This window comes from Nematostella vectensis, chromosome 14, assembly GCF_932526225.1.
Source record: "Nematostella vectensis chromosome 14, jaNemVect1.1, whole genome shotgun sequence".
Taxonomy (NCBI): domain Eukaryota; kingdom Metazoa; phylum Cnidaria; class Anthozoa; order Actiniaria; family Edwardsiidae; genus Nematostella; species Nematostella vectensis.
This window is the reverse complement of record NC_064047.1, coordinates 10,631,811-10,649,424: the sequence shown is the minus strand read 5'-3', so window position 1 is coordinate 10,649,424 and position 17,614 is coordinate 10,631,811. Positions and strand designations below refer to the sequence as shown.

At 38.6% G+C, this 17,614-nt stretch overlaps 1 protein-coding gene across 4 annotated transcripts in view; it reads left to right on the top strand.

The window, feature by feature from the left end:
* LOC116618315 overlaps positions 1-17,614 on the top strand; it is a 66,415-nt gene that overhangs the window by 11,130 nt on the left and 37,671 nt on the right. The window contains exons 4-12 of one of the 4 annotated variants that reach the window (XM_048721768.1): positions 3,804-3,958; positions 5,611-5,796; positions 7,795-7,993; positions 8,421-8,572; positions 10,498-10,599; positions 11,045-11,185; positions 12,748-13,044; positions 13,805-13,967; positions 14,700-15,008. In XM_048721768.1, the coding sequence (XP_048577725.1) occupies positions 3,804-3,958; positions 5,611-5,796; positions 7,795-7,993; positions 8,421-8,572; positions 10,498-10,599; positions 11,045-11,185; positions 12,748-13,044; positions 13,805-13,967; positions 14,700-14,701 (1,397 nt within the window). In that variant the 3' untranslated portion in view covers positions 14,702-15,008. Of the gene's footprint in view, positions 1-3,803; positions 3,959-5,610; positions 5,797-7,794; positions 7,994-8,420; positions 8,573-10,497; positions 10,600-11,044; positions 11,186-12,747; positions 13,045-13,804; positions 13,968-14,696; positions 15,009-17,614 lie in introns of those variants that run through there. The other 3 variants (XM_048721767.1, XM_048721769.1, XM_048721770.1) reach the window with 3 other exon arrangements.

The window sequence follows — 17,614 nt, the reverse complement described above, 5'->3', positions numbered from 1 at the left end:
TATTGTGGGGTTTTAGATTACTTTTTAACCAGAATATATCAAGAGGGATGGTGGTATTGACTGTTTTTGCCTCTTAACTTGGAAACAGGCTTTTATTAAAGTCTAATCCCCCACCCTTTCCTGGGACCATGTGTGTGGGGGTATCAAATGACTAGTGAATAAGAACTCCCTACTGTCTTTCAGACATTCTTTCAAGACATGGTTTTCAATTCTCATGTCTTCCAGTCTTTAGCATTCATCTTGGCCCTCAGGTAGTCCCTGGTTCATAAAAGAGTAACATTTCCTTAAAAACAATCTTTTCATCAAGACATTTATAATCTGACTAATTTTCACAAATATTTGAAAAAATAATAATAAACACATGAGATGTAAGATGCAGACAATAACAATACATATTGGCAACAGGGGTTGAATTTTGTTTTGTTTTTATCCTCGGTAAGGAAAATTTCTCTTGTAAGTTGAAAAAGTTGCTGTATCTTCTAAGGATATGTATCTTAGTATATGACAAATGCAACACGATATTGGTTAGCCTTTATGAAATATTTCAACAGAATCAAGAATAAAGATAGAACAAAGAATGTCAAAACAAAATGTGTTATGCTCATTCTCAAAGCAAACAAAAAGGACAACAAAAAGCCCAATAACTGTCATATCCTCAATAGACAAAAGAAATCGTCGTCTTGAACTCACCTTGAATTTTGTCGCTTTTTTGTGGTTTTGTTCGCTTTTTAATGTGAACTATTACTTACTTAAATTTACTAGCAAAAACCAGACATATCCTTACATAAATTTGGCGTGATTGAATGTTAGTAGATCTCCTCTAATTGACTTTATCCTTAAGTCACAAAATTTGAGGCAAAAAGAAATAATCAACGCATGACAAGAACTTTTCCCTTGCTCTGTGCTTGTATTTAGCCGCCATTACGGGGCCGAGTGAGGCCTGGGAGTTGCGCGGCTGACTGACTGGCTGGCTGGCTGGCTGGCGAGTGACACCACAGGGTACCCGCGCAATGACCACAAAACCAAGTCGCATAGTTATACCATATTTCTATACCTATGGAGCTCCGCGCGCGGCCTACGGCCGCGCTGGCTCCGCTATGAACCAAAACGTAATTCCTGTCATATTCCTTTTAAGTGATATTCTTTTCGTTTGCAAATATTTCTGATATAATCCTCAAACAAAACGATTTTCGTCGTTTTACATTTTCTCTTATTTTCCCGGTGTCACTATTCAATCATCTTGCTTCCACTGTGTTTTTAATTGGCTGAGAGATCAATTTTTTGAACGCTGATTGGATGCTATTTTGGCGCGCACTAAAACGGCTTTCCAGTTCTGTTATAATCGTTAAAGAAACTATTCTTCAAATAAGAAAAATACATCTACAAATCAAGACTTATCTATCTAGCTCAGGTAAGAACGACCTTGATGACTCATGTATACAGAGTTGTGTTGGTAAAACTATGTATCATTAAGCTTATTTTTAAATTGAGAATTCATTTGCTATTTTTTGGCAAATGAAAATCAAAAAGCATTTCGCAATCATCCTAACAAAATCTTTCTTTTTTCTTTATCTCCTGTCTATGCTGTTTTTGTCCCAAATTTTATGTTACATACACAAAAACGTCAAAATTTCTCTCTTCCTAATATAAAGCCAATATTGACCTGTTTGTTTCTGTTTGGTAAGGATACTAATCTAATCATTTGTTTTCCTCTATGTTTGTTCTCATGTTTTAAGAAAATTAGAAAATTGAAATAACAACGAGCGATTTTTTTTCTGATTCAGGTAAACTGTTAATACCCAAAAGCCATGATGTGAGACTGTATGAAGACATGGATGATAAGCAGCATATTTTAGCAAACTATTTAGCTTTCCTTTCTTCCCTTTAAAATATGTTTTCCTTTTCAATCAATCTGCATTCCTTTTCTAGGAAAATTCTTTTGATGTTTGGTTGATATTGCCCTAAAATTTTAACAATTAAAAAACAAAAGCTGTGATTTCTTTTTCCTTTTTAAAGGGGGGGGGGTGTCCAAAGTGCTATGCTCTTTTCATTCTTTTTTGGGATTCAAGCTACTTATGAGTAGCATTAAATTGATTCGCTATTCAGCATCCTTTGTGCATTTAAGATATTATAAAATAGATACATTCAAGTTTATTCAGAACCTACATTTCTGCGTCTTCGCCATATCTGCTATTGGGTAAAATTGCTGTTTCCCTATACCCATTTACCCAAAGAGACTCCCATTAAAACAGGGGATGATCAATCTCAACCCTAAGGGATAAAACTTTGGGTGTGGTCAGTAAGTTCTACCCCCATAAGGTAGCACATTAGGTGTGGTCAAGCAATTTCTTTCTCTAAGCATTTTGAAAATTCTCTAAGGAAAAGCAGTTAGCATAATTTCATACCCTTAAGATAGGACAGACAACCCCATCTGACTATTTTAGGAGAAGCCCCCCCCCTCTTTAATGGATACTGTCAAATGGGATTTCTCTTTTCTTATCTATGCTAACTTTTTCTGGGGTTTCAACTGGGAGGTTAACTTTTAAGAATTATATAACTGTGCTGTTAGACTGAAGTAGGAAAAGAAGGGTGAATTATAATATTTGTATTCACAAAGATTTGTAGTTGCATCTTCCAGCAATTTGGTACCTGTACCTGTACTGTGTTTTAAAAATGGATGAAAATTTTCATCGTAAGTATTTTTGTGTGCAAAATGTTGGGCTCTTTTGCCGCAAACATCTGCTGTAGTCTTTTGATCTTCAAAGCTGTACTCAACAAAAAACTGAGTAATGCTGTACATAGCAAGGCACATATATGTTAGATTATTTGATTATAGAAATGTAAAATAGGAAATATCTGTTCAGTATCAGTTGTCTATCAAATGAAGCTACACAGAGCACTGTTAATAAATAAAACTAAAATATCAGCAATATTTTTTAAGCTGCAAAAGTAGTGGTGATTCGGAGGAGGCCCAGCATTTCATTACGGTGGGAGAAATAGCTGAGATAAAATAAAATCCAGCTTGGACCGTGCATTTTAAACTAGTTACATGTACAAAAAAGGTGTGTGTGTGTTTGGGGGGTGGGTGGGTTAAGCATACAGCACTTTAGTCTTTTTACAGCATATGAACATGAGGTGAATGTTTTTATTATGGATCTCTTTTTTATTATCAAAATAAATTCTAGTCTAGAAACTATTTTGTTCAGGGGGTCATACCTCTAAACTGCCCAAAGATTTCAAATATGGAAATTGGGTAATAAAGCTGGCTCCGCTTTTAGGCAGTGCCTAAATCTATATATTACTATGAAGTGTTCTTGTTCTGTCGACCCATTATTGAGTACGTTACAATTTCCTCACTAAAATATCTTAATAAAACCTTCAACGATTTTTCTATATCCGTTAAATTTCGCGAGATCAAAGTTCGCGGTCTTTATTTTTCGCGAGTTTTCAAGGTCGCGAAATTTGTGGAGTGTTGCGAGAATTGCGAAAACGGCAAATTTGAGTACGCGCGAAAATTAACCAAAATAAGGTATCTGCTATCCGTTAGTGTGTGTCCACGCTAGTGGATCATCTCATCCTAAGTACAGCAACTGAACATGAATTTGGTCAGAAAATAGATGTGCTATTGATGGTGGCATCTCAAGGATCGCTTTTCGGGAAAACTGAACGTGTATATTTCAGTGCTTCATGGTTAGAAATTGCTTCGACCACACCCAATAGCTATCCTATAGGGTTTCTATGATTTTAGTGTCGGAGTCCCCCGGGGGTTAGTAATTAATGGGCTAATAATTTTCTTTTTGCAGCTGAAAATCTTCAAACTTGGGTTAAAACCAACATCGATAGATACTCTGAATTGAAGAAAGAGTTGGAGGATATTAACAGAGAGCAGGATAACATCTTGAAATCCATGAACATCGATATTGAATTAACATTGAACAACAAAACGAAGGACATCGTGGTAGGCATCCGTATTTATGTGTTTGGGCTCTGCAACTTTTGATCTTACAAAAAGGACCCGTCATTTCGTTACGTCATAAAAGTGAAAAAAATATATTTTCTACATTTCTGCATTATGGAGACGATGAAGCCTTTGTTGTTGGCAGAGCGTCGCTCTCTTAGTGCCTGTGCCTCTCACCACTGGGTTTCGGGTTCGATTCCGGTTCCGACGTGGCCGGGTTAATTGGTCTCGCCTATGCTTTCTCCCTCCACAAACCCAACAATTTTGATCTTACCTGTGATCCGTGGCCAGACATGAGTTGTATGGCGGCTGCATGAGGCGCTCCCAATGCCTTCAACTAGACCACCTCTAAATGTTCGCTCTCGTAATTCAGCATCCAGCCTTGATTAGCCACTCCTATTCATTCACTCATTCACTCATTCACTCACTCACTCATTCACTCACTCACTCACTCATTCACTCACTAACTCACTCACTCATTCACTCACTAACTCACTCACTCACTCACTCACTCACTCATTCACTCACTCACTCACTCACTCACTTACTCACTCATTCACTCACTCATTCACTCACTCACTCACTCACTCACTCACTCACTCACTCACTCACTCACTCACTCACTCACTCACTCACTCACTCTCACTCACTCACTCACTCACTCACTCACTCACTCACTCACTCACTCACTCATTCACTCACTCACTCATTCACTCACTCACTCACTCACTCACTCACTCACTCACTCACTCACTCATTCTCACGAAGTAAGTCCGGAGAGAGCTCGGGCTTGTCACGAACACTAAAGAGGCTATGGTTACACAGTACCGTTCAAATGTTTCGACGCTTGAAAACAACGATATCGCTAGGGTTTAAGACAAGAGCAATAGAAATATAATAAGAGCCAACCAAAAAGGATTTCGCTAACTCAGAAGGCAGGAGACATTTTGGATTATAAGGTTAGAAATATCTTATTGCTTAGTTGATATTTAGCACAAATTGGGAATTCAGTTTTGTTTATTTTATAAAAATATCGCTGACAAAGTATCCTAATTCCTGTGGTTTACTCCATATAATATTCTCTTGTACGGTACGCTCGGGCTTGGCCAAGGGTCAATGTCACGTGAGTTTTCGTTGGTTTTCACTACTAAAAGGTAATGACTTATCATAAAAATGCAAATAGATAGACCTTACCTTATATCCACTCTCCTTCACTTCACGTTTTCCTCCTCCCCTCAATTTTAGCTTATGCGATTATTGTTTTATTGGTGTGAAATCAAAGGCAGCACAAGCCTCCAAGTGATTTTTTTGAAAATAATTTCTATTTGTTCAGATGATCGCTGCCAGTGACGTCATAGCTCGTTTGCAAGAGCATGGCGACCCTCACAGCAGTCTAACTTGAAATTCAACCTCTGCTTTCTTTGCATAACAAAAAAAAAACGGTCCAATGCACGAACAAAAAAAGTGAGGGAACTATCTAAACATTGTTCTGCAATTATTTGTATTTACCTTTTTATTTGATGCAGAGATTTGTGCTCATACGTTTTAATCGTAACTTTTCGAAGGCGGGAGCGTGCTGTAAAAATCACCCGAAGAGTATACGTATAAGCCTCTAGCGAAACGCTTACCATCCTTTACGTCCATTTTTACAGGATGCCATTAAGGCAAAAAACAACACCAGAGACGAGCTGGACTACCTGCAGGTATCCGACATGTACGAGTCAGCCATTGAGAACGCCTTGAATATTGGTTTCCCCCTCTTAACTCTGTTAATCAGTGGTGGAGGAGCAGCTTACCAATTCGCCAAGAAAAGTAGAGCTCATGAGGAGGTTTTCAAGGTATATCTACCAGAAGCTTATATCTACACTGAAGCTTACAAAGCAAGAGCTAATGGGCTTCAATCAATTATATACAGTGAAATTTTCATGTTTATAACTGAATACTGCCCCCACTCCCCTTCCAACCCACCCCTGGGCAATTATCTCTCTAACCTTCAAGGCATGTAAATCCTAAGCCCATTCAGCCTTTTTGCTATCAAGTCATAGCCCATTCAAGCTCTAGGGGCATTTTCAAATATTTAAATTCAAGGGTTATACACAAGATGGGCTGGTTAGTACAAGCAAAGAAAAAAATCAAACTGTGTCTTCTATTTGTTTTATTTGTTATTCTGTGTACCACATGCTTTTTGTGTGTAGGGGATGAGATGATTTAAGCCTATACCACTATTAAGTCATTAGAACAAATATGAAATACTGTATCTGTCAAGTCATTTTCTGCAGTGGCTGATTCAGGTGTGGTTCTGTGGTCCAATGGTTCAATTCTTTTTAAGCACAAAGCTATTGTAATAGTTTTCATAAATTGATGAACCCTTGAAAATTTCTAGACCCCATTCAGCTTTTAGCAGCGCCTGCACAAGGCAATTTGAATACTGAATGTTCATGATCGACCGACAAACTCGGACGGGCTGCATATAAGTATAACTTATTGAGACTAAACACAACACACCGTAAGGCATGTAATTATGCATGCATTATGAGCTTCGGAGGATGCAACAAAAACCATTTGCAGTACTGAGTAGTCAACTCCAGGGTCAAGAATTCATGCCTGCTTGTCCACCGTTAGTTGTGCCTTCGAATTCCAGTATAATTACGCTTCCAAGCTGTAATTCAATCGTGATGCCAATCATCCTCGCCGTCATCTATTGACTATAGCGAATCGGACTCTCCCACCTAACATAGTCATTCGAAATATGAATTTTAACACATCTTTGAGTCCATAGGCTTATCTACAAGTCTTTCAAGTTTTTGTACGTCTAAATCCCACCAAAAAGCAGAAAGATACTGTTTTATTCGCTCATTCTCGTCTCTCTGTTTTATGCTCTCAATGGCCGCCATGTTTTTTTTACTTAGGTCCAGCGAGTGTTATGACGTCATCTTACAATTTCATCTGTGATTGGTTGTTTCAATGTTTTGATGCCTCGAATGTCATAAACAAAAAAGTGTTTCCAGAAAAGGAAATATTTTGAGCTGCTCATGCATTGATGATGAGGGAGATTTATTTTCTAATATTCCCACATGCAGAAATGATGAGGGAAATTTTGTTTCTACATTTCTCAAATGCATTTATAACGAGAGAAATTTAGGAAAAGACAAAAGAATCTTTTTTCTCCTAAATATTCTTATACATCAGTGCATGCGAGACATTTAGAACCAAGATGCTTGTCTTCTAGTTTCCACCAGGGAAATAAATAGAAGGCAGCTCCCTGATTAGCCCAGGAATAGGCCCTGCGCCAAGAGACCCGGAGTATTTGATCCATGTCGGATGATTTTGATTGCTTCAAGCATGCGTGCTAATGACGTCAAAGAACTAAAACTGTAAATAGGTAGAGCAACTATATAAATCGGGTCAGTACGCAGCTCTTACAAGCTGAAATTTGATTGGGCAAATGAACAATATCCGCACCTCGACACAAAGAATGAGAAGAATAGAGACAAAAGAACTCCTTTGTAGAACAAAGATAATAGGAGACAAAGCAGCTGCGTACTTACTCTGTAAATCAACTGTTAGATGTGAGAATTGTTCGCGAAAATGTTGTGGTCTCAATTGCCCTAGGTCCATTGAACCGTATTCGCTCATCCAACTTGATATTACTTGTAGTTGCGAGTTCATTTCCTGGGTGATCATGGTATTACGCCTGCGGCGTCGGGACTTCAACTAATCATCCCTCGGTTGCGGGGACATTCAATCACTAAATTCCCCCCGTGCCATGCTATAACTTATAATAATATCTCAAGCTTTATAACGCATATCATTCAATTTATTTTTTTCTACTGTAGCTCGAGAGAAGAAATGCCATCCGACTCAAGACACCCCCTAACGCTCAAATTGCAAGACGGAAAACAAGCTTGATCAAAAATTTCAAAACCAAGTACAGACAGTTAAAAAGCAGACTGAATACCAAGTTTAGCAGGTCGATCAGATACGTGAAGAATATTGGCAAAGCATTTGACCTTGCACTATCAATCTTTTCCTCAGGTAAGACTGAACTACTTCAAAACCTCTTCCTCGGGCTGTACGGCAACATCTAACGCACACACCAGCGCAACGTGAAGCTACGCACTGTACCACAACATCTACCGCGCACTGTTCCGCAGCATCTGATGCGTACTGTACTACAACCTGTACCGCGCACTGTACCAAAACATCTACCGCGGACTGTACCACAACTTTATTCTACCACCCACTGTACCACAACATCTATCGCGCACTCCCCAATCTCTGCCATAACACATAACATTATATCGTGCTCATTGATCGGTCAAAAGAGCTCTCTAGGATAAAGGGTTTCATTCTTTTTGCATGTTTTAGAAGCCCGATGAAAAAGCCAGATAGATTTCTTGTTTGATTTCAACTATTGCGTAGATACTAATAAGACTGCAAATTGATGTTTTATGATTTCCAGCGTTTGCAATTTACAACGTCATCGACCAAGCTAAGAAATGTGAGGAAAGACGAGATGATGCAAAGGAAGCAAGGGACACTATGGCAAAAGCTTTAGAAAACTTTGATGAGGCTATTCAGAACATCACTACTTCAAAGGAGACCATGTACTCGGTAAGAGAAAACGAAAAAGCAGTAGTACTTAAGAGTATGTGAAAGAAGATAGTCTTACTCTTCTCAATTGGAAGACATTCAAAAATCTCTTTCGCGATTTTGTTGTCGTCTGCCATGTTGGACTTTACTCGCCCCACTCTCTTAGCGCCTCGTTCAAAATGGCGTAATAACTTCGAACGTACGCAAGCTCAGATTTAGATGTACCATTAGAAAATAATATATAGATTTAGGCTCTGCCTAAAAGCGAAGCCAGCACTGAACACCTTTTGTGTTGACTGATCGAGGTATTTTTGGGGGATCTAGGATCCTGCTCTTTACTGAGATTTATTTATTGTACGAACCAAATGGATCCAGGCCTTATTCAATAATTTAAATTATGCAGTACATCAAAGTTAACAAACACAATTCCTGGTGTGAATATGGCTGTCAAAGTTGTCAAGAGTCTGATGGTAAATTCTTATGTTCCATCATAGAAGTTCCATTATGAATATTTTTTTAATCAAAACAATACTCCGACAAATTTTCCCTTGTGCAGAATTTGTCATGGATGTAACAGCATTCCAAAGATTTGAAATAATATATTAAGAATGTTTAGATGCCATACTGTAATTTTATGTATTTATTTAGTGATGATTTTCTCCTTCATTGGACCGAATATTCAGAAAAAAAAAATGTCTGGAAATTAAAATCAAAAAATATATCTCCTTTCAGTCATTACACATTGGTGAATCCACCCTTTACCATATAGTGGCCATATAGTTGTTGGTGGCCTACTCCAAATTGAATGCAATGAAGAAAAAACAGATTGATTTTGGAAGCAAATCCTAAAAAAAAAAAAACATCTAAGGCACCACTGACAGTGCTAAAATGCTTTCTATTTTCAAACCAAGCCCTTTTATTGATCTATGTTCGGGGTAGAGAGGAAGCAAAGAATATCAATTGACTAAAAAATAGTTGACGGTGAGGAGATATAAAGGAAATTGACTCAACTTGAAAGGTTTGGTGAAAAAAATCTGACATTAATGAAAATAATTTGGTTGAGCATTTCTTGACATTTCTCCTTTCCCATTATTCTAAACCTTTTACCACTACAGGCTTCTAAAGAGGCCATGTCTATGATATCCAAGCTATGTGAACAGAATTATATTATTGAAAAAGAACAAGGTTGTTGCTGTGTTATAAAGTTTAAGTATCTTGCCCTAAAATACACTTCCCCTAAATAAAAGTTCCATTAATGTACATTTGTAAAGCTACATTCTGGCAAGGTTTGTCCTTGCGAAGAACAAGTAATGGATGAAACAGGATTTCAAAGAATATAGTGTCAGACACAATTTTAGATAAGATGCAATACTGAAGTTTTAATGTACCATTTTAAGTGGTGATTTTCCATCCCCATGGGAATTAATATCTACAAACATACATCCAGTAATGCATTATATTTTGGTGTTTTTAGAAACCCTGGATCCAACCATTCCAATGAAATAAATCTAACACTGTAAAAATGCGACCTCAATTAATCTGTCTAGCGGTCATTTTCGAATTCGAAACTGGACTATTCCCGCATAATTCCAGAAATCTAGCGCATAATTTGCAAGAAAATCCCGAATAATTGACGGAAAATCCCCGCATCATACCAGTAGCTCTGTTATTGAGGACTGTCTTTAAGGTCTCGACGAAAGCCCCATCTGCTAAATGAGGACGCATCGAACAATCATTTCGACTGTCTTTTCTCGACGAAAACGCTATACATTGTTTTTTGTCCATTTATCAATGAAGTCTCTTTAATATCCAATGTCCAATAAGGACATTCCGTTTAAAGAAACTCTTTCCTTTTTGTTTTGTTTTTCTGTGTAATTCATTGAAAACACTGAAAACAAGTAGGCGGCTAACTAGCTCTTCTTGAATTTGTGTGTTTAATTCAACAGGCCTTTGAGGACGTACGGAAAGAACTGGTCGCGGAAAACCTGATGAAGCTGCTGGGAGACATCAAGCAAGTACTAGATAATGCTGATCCTACGCCTGAACTGGTAAGTACAAGGGAATTGATAAAGTGAATTAAGATCCGTATAGTCAGCCCAATATTTTTTTGTTGTTGCTTTGGAAGACATATTATGTGATGAAATCTCTTAAAGCCCACTAAAAACAGAATGCCATGCTTCATCTACCTTAATTAAATAGAAAATACAGATACTTTCTCAAATTAGCCGATTGGGATTTATTTTTTACAATTGGATGTGGGGAAGAGGGGAAGGGGGGAAGGGGGGAGTGGTGGAGGGTGGGGGGCACACGCACATGTCCCACCCCCTGCTACGGCCCTGTTTGTCCAGGGGTCGAACTGGTAAATTTTAGAATAAGTTCATGGCCGAAAGAAGGGGTATGCTGGTATACCTTACAGCTTGTGGTTCCTTGAAATGAGAGAGTGCTTGAAAATGTTTGTATCCTTATGAAATCATCTAAAATCTGTTTCACCAGATTGAAGCGGCCAATGGTATCGAAAACTACAGATTGAATATGCCATCGGATATCTCCCCAAACCAGACGTATAAACACCAAGAGAACTTGATCAACAGTTTGAATCAGGTCCCCTTTACTCTCAGCTGTTACACGCAAAAGGTAGTGCTCTCGACTGATTGCCTGTCGTCACTGTTTTTATTTATCTTTAGGTTTTTGTGTTAACCCTATTCAAACCGGGGGGGGGGGCTTTTGAGGCCCCCAGCACCTTTGATCTGTAATAATTTTTGAACTAGCAGGGCTAGAGCATTGAAATTTGATAACTTTTCCTAGAATTTATCTGGGAGCAGTTTGGTGCACACAAAATTTTGATATGCATACCCTTTGTCACCATAGCAACCAAGTTTTGAGAGATAGGTATAATAAAAATTAGGCAAAACGCTTTAAGCCGTTATTGTAGGGGAGGAGTAGTGTTTTTTTTTGTCAATTTTTGACCTTCTCGAAAAAGTACTTATAAAAATAGCAAAAAGCATTCATATCAAGCTGAAATTATTAATACAACTTAAAACGAAGATTAATTATTGTCAAAAAGCTTTAGATTTTGCTACCCAGTAGCTTTCATTAAATCCAAGATGGCGGATCCAAGATGGCGGATGCTGATGTCATATATAATTAGCTAAAAATCGCTCTTTCTAAACTAACATCTAAATTTGGTATATATCCCTCTAATGTAAATTAAATGTAGATAAAAACATTTTTGGTAAGATATTTAAATTGTTACTTTAATTAAAAGTCAATTCGCAAACTTATGCTATATTTAAGGTACCAATCAATGACGTCACAGATGACTAGTAATATATATATAATGCAAGATAATAAGATTATCGAAAACGACATACAGAAATACTTATCTGAAAAAAAACACAGAAATATTGCCCGCTTCTGCTTACTTAAGTGACGTCATCGTGATGCCACAAAAACATTTTTTTGAAAAATATTGGTCGCTTTTCGAATACGAACTGGTTCTATGCAAAGGTTTCGATAGGATATTATATAGGCTATTTATAAACATATTTCCTTAAATAACGTCATATTGTGTTGCTATGGCAACGCAATATATAATGTTATTCCTCTTTGTTAGATATTAATTCTTGAAAATTTGGTCATAATAGCTCCAAATAGGTAACATCATCGTTCATTGTATATCATTAAAATATTGCGGACAACAGTATGGGGTAATATATGTACTATACTAGAACTTCTCGTGGAGAATTGAGGTGCTCGAGCTCATATAGATTGGTTGGTCATTCAACTACAATGGTTAAATCCATATTCCTTTAGATTTGTGTGTGGCAGTGGGGCACATTGTCCATAAAGCCAAATATATGCAAAAAATTGATTATAAACGTTTTATGGCCTTTTTGCATTGTAAAGCTGTTAAAAGGTCTAATGCATGCTGGTGATCATTGTATGTAAGTTTAATGGTCATAGCTTAAGCGGTTCATGAAAAACGGAGGGGGTGGAGCTTTTAGTGGGGCTATTAGCCCCTCCTCCCCCCCCCCCCCCTCCCCTCCAGTAATCTGCTAGCTATTTTACGAGTTGAATATAAGTTTATACTCGTGTATGAAATTCCTGGAATCATTTGTCCTTTTTCTTCGCTAGGGACTACTTCGTTAGTTCGTCAGAAAGATCTTGAGAAACAACCACTTTCGTTTTTACTCCAGGTGAAGATGCTTACCTCTATTCTTAATGGTTGCCGAGATGGAACAAAATCATTTGATGACCTCTACTCTGATGCTACATCATTGTATGGGAGCGAGGCAAGGAAATGCGAGAGGAAAATCGGCGCTTTCTACGTGACCAAAGAAACTCTGAAGGAAGAAATTGAGAAAGTAATGAAGAAAGAGAATCTAAGCCCCGTGTGTAGTGTTAACAATCCGACGACAAAAAGCTTAGCATGCCTGAAAAAGAATGATGGCCTAACGGCAGAAGGTATCGCCGCAGAAATGAAGATTGACAAGGTAGGTAGCGGTAGCTATATATCCAAAACGGGAATATCAATCAATGGCTGTCGTTTTCTAAATGGTTTAAAAGGGCGGGAGACCTGTGATATTCTAAAACGTTAGGGACTAAGCTCCATATCCAAGATGGCTGCCAGTAAAATCATAGTAAACACGAATTCCTGCAAGTTTATGTGGAAATTCTCGACTTACAAAGCTCTAGTGCGATGAAAAAGCGAAAAAATGATTGAAACAGACTCCAAAATATGGTATGCAATGCCTAATAAAAAAATGACAGAGCGAACTAGAAAATTGACTGTTTTGTGGATCATACGATTTGCACATTACCAGCATTAGCTACAATGTGGGCTAGAGTATGCGGAGGATACTCAAGAAGAGAAAACTTAAAGCAAAGAGGCAAAAGCACCAGTATCTTAAAGCACGCCAATCACGCCGCCATTTTATGCTCCCGCTCAATGGCGAGTCAGTCAAAGAACTATATCAATCAAATATCATGAAAAACATGCCAGACTTCATTCGTAGATTGTTATTTTGAAGTTCCCTTGCAAATAAATAGCTGTATTTTCAATGATGAACAATAAAAAAGGAGTGAGAGATCGACATTCTTTAAGTATTCCTTATCGTGTCTCATCCCCCACCCCCTTACTATTTTGCCCAGTCAATTTTTACAGAGGACATGGTAGTGTTTTGTCGCACATCTAGCAGTTATAACTTACGACATTCACTCTGTAGGCATCTATGTATTCCTGTTTTATTTTAGGATGTCATCGTGCTACTTCTAGAGGACTGTCCGAAGGAGGGTTTGAATCCAAAACAGAAAAGACAAGTGTGTAATATGAGGAAGCAAAAAGAAAACAACGAGCGAATAGCGGATTTACTCGAGTTTGATCTTGCTAAAGTGAAGGAAGTGGTCTGTCCTCCATGTGAGTATTGTTAAGATAGTTCTATAAAAAAAACTACCTTCACATTCTTCACTCAAACTCCTACCCACATTTATTTATATGCATTGTTAAAATGTCACCCTCTGAAAATAAAGGATATTGTTTTGTATTGTATTGTACTGTGTTGTGTTGTGTTGAGTTGTGTTGTGTTGTACCCTTATAGAAAGAAACGATGCTTTGAATTCCCCTCATGTGTTGGAATATCGACATTGTTAATTGATAATAAACAGCATTGCTTCATAGTGTAAACAGCGCCTCGTTTTCATGTTAGATCCTCCTCGTGGCGTGTATTCGCACGAACATTTCGGGTTTTTTTTTTTTTTTTTGCTCAAATAGAGATTCATTGTTAATTTGCTTAACCTTTAATTCAACGCTTGATCCAATACAACCACGAGTTTTAACATTATGTTATACCCTCACCCCCTTCAAACTTTCATTATCCCCTTAATACCCCTCAAACCTACCCACGAATCCCTCAAACAGTCCACATCTCTTCAATTCTCCTAAAACTGTACTCTCAATTCCCCTCAATCTGTTGCCCTCGACTCCACTCAAACTGTTTCCCATTCAATCCCTTTCAGACCTTCCTTTTATTCTCCCTCAAACTGTCCATATCCCTTGGACACCCCTTTAAACAGTTGATTGGGAAATAAGGGAATATGGAACAAGAATATACGCATTTTTTTCACAATGCTCCCTTTATCTTTTCAGAAGAGCCCAAGAATACCACTCCAGATAAAGAAGAATGAATCCTTCTATGATAAGCCCGACTGCTAGAAACTAGACAGACGCATTGTTGAATGGAAAATGTTAAATTATCAATAAAAGAACTTGTTATGATCGGACTACAGGGTTCAACAAGCAACAACTTTTTTAATAACGCACGTGGCAAGCTTACATAACAGTAGTGAGTCACGTGGTGGCGTGACTCCATATATGGGACTACTCACAACATCTCCCTTTTAAGCTAAGCTATGATATTAAGTGAAAGTATCAAAACATAAAAATAAATTCTAACATGGAGTATGTGTATATGTAAAATAGGACTGGGCTATGTGCACATGACATAGTCATTGTGCCAAGGGGGTGCTGATCTGATGCGAGTTGATCTGCGTGGCGCTGGGTTGACTTCAGTGGTTTCATTCTCTAAGTCTATAATGTCTTCTAAAACATCTTTTACATACAGTGGTGATTGGCATACTCATTTATTTCCACAGAGTTGAATGGATTATTATCTGCTGTGAGTCTCAGGGTACCCATGTCTGGAAAAGATTTCCATCAGGGCCTTGGTAACATCCCCAGCTTTTTTGCCACTCATTCTGAGTGCCTCAATGTATTTTGAATAGTAATCAATTACCACTAGATAGGGCTTTCCTTCATATTCAGCAATGTCAGCTGCAATATGTTGCCATGGCAACAGTGGAATTTCTCTCGGTTGCATGGGCTCTTTTTGCTGTTTCTTCTGCAAACTCAAGCATTTGTCACACTTGGAGATTACATTGGAAATGTCAGCACTCAGACCAGGCCAGTAAACTACTGCCCGTGCCCTAGCCTTACTCTTTTCAATTTCAAAATGGCCAGTGTGAACTTGCTCTAGGATATTAGATCTCCAAGACACTGGAATTACCAGTCTGTGGCCTTTCATCACTAGACCGTCTAATAAGTGTAAATCGTGGCGCACATTCCAAAATGGTCTTACTTGTGTTGTAACATTTTGCCTGTTTTGGGGCCACCCTTCCCTGATGTACTTACTTAACAACTGCATGTCCTGGTCCTCCTTAGTAATCTCCCGCAGCTGTAACAGTTTCACGTCTGTGATGGGCAGGTCCTTGATGATGCAATGGACCATGTGCTCCATCTCATCATGTATGCATGTGTCATAAGACTGCGTTGGTGCTTCCTCGTCATAAGCCCTCGACAAGGTGTCTGCAATGTACAAATATTTCCCAGGTACATAGCGGACCCTGACATGATATTTTTGAAGCCGCAACCTCATCCTCTGCAGCCACGCAGGCACCTTGTGGAGAGGTTTTCTCAAAATTGATTCTAGAGGCTTGTGGTCTGACATTACTTCAATGTCTGCCCCATACGTGTACATGTTGAACCTTTCACACCCAAAAACAATGGCTAGCATCTCCTCTATTTGTGCCTAATTTTGTCCAGCACTTGTAATTGCCCTAGAGGCATAAGCCACAGGCTGACCATTCTGTGAGAGACAAGCACCTAGCCCACTCTTTGAGGCATCCACCTGTAGGGTGGTAGGTAGGTTGATGTCGTAAAACAGCAGCACCGGTTTGCTGGTGAGTACTGACTTTAACTTAGTTAATTCTGCATCATGTTCAGGGTACCAAACCCAAGCTACTTCTTTCTTTAGCAGGGTTCTTAGTGGGGCAGTTAGTTCAGCCATATTGGCAACATACTTTGACAAGTAGTTGATCATCCCCAGCAGTCTCTGCAAATCTTTCTTGCATTTTGGGGTAGGCATGTTAAAAATAGCTAAAACCTTGGATGGATCTGGAGTGAAACACTTTTCACTAACAACTTCCCCCATGTAACTCACCTTGTCCAGGCGATACTGTATCTTCTCCTTATTGAATCTAATGTTCCTGTCTCTGGCTCTCTCCAGTACCTTGCGCAATGCTTTGTCATGTTCTGCCTCTGTTTTTCCTGAAACAATTATATCATCATAGACAGGAAGCACACCCTCAATGTCACCAAAGTGTTCCTCGATCATTTTTTGTGCTACCTCGCTAGCACACGAAATGCCAAATGGCAATCTCCGGAAGCGAAACCTGCCAAAAGGTGTGTTAAATGTGCATAGTAGTGATGCTGCGTCAGTAAGTTTCTTATGCCAGCAGCATAGACATATCTACAACAGTGAAAACCTTGCACCCATTCAACGTACTTGATATTTTCTCAAATGAAGGGGGCTTATAATCCTCTCTTACTATTGCCTCGTTGAGGTCAGGGGGGTCTAAGTATAGCCTCAGGGATTTGTCTTTTTTTTCTACGATTACTAGGCTGCTAACCCAGTCCACAGGCTCATTGACTTTGGCTATTACACCCTTTTTTTCCAAGTCATGGATTGTTGATTTCAGCTGATCAAATAATCGCAATGGGACATTACGCTGAGGTTGGATTGTGGGTCTAGCACCCTCTTTTAAATTAATGTCATACTCACCATCAACACACCCCAGTCCTGTAAAAACATCTTCAAACTGATCAAGAAGTTTGTGTGGCTGTTCCACAGTATTAATGCTTAAACCCTTGGGCGTGGCACTTCCACTCACAGCAATTAAACCTAACTTAAAGCAAGATTCTAGTCCCAGAATGGGCTTTACATCATGATCTACAATATACTATTCGGTCAACACAGGGTTCCTTCGGTCTTGTACATAAGTGTTTACATAACATTTGCCTACAGTTTTTAGGGGGTTGCCCCCAAGTGATCTAAGATTAGTGTTTGTAGGTTCTATCTTACAGTTGGGTAGCACTTTCACTGCAGTTTAAAGGAGTAGATTACACTCAGCTCCTGTGTCCAACTTGAAAAACATGGGCTGGGTTCCAACAATAAGGCGCTGCACTAGGTACTTCTTTCTTGTTGTAAGTCGACCTCACGAACTTGTTTT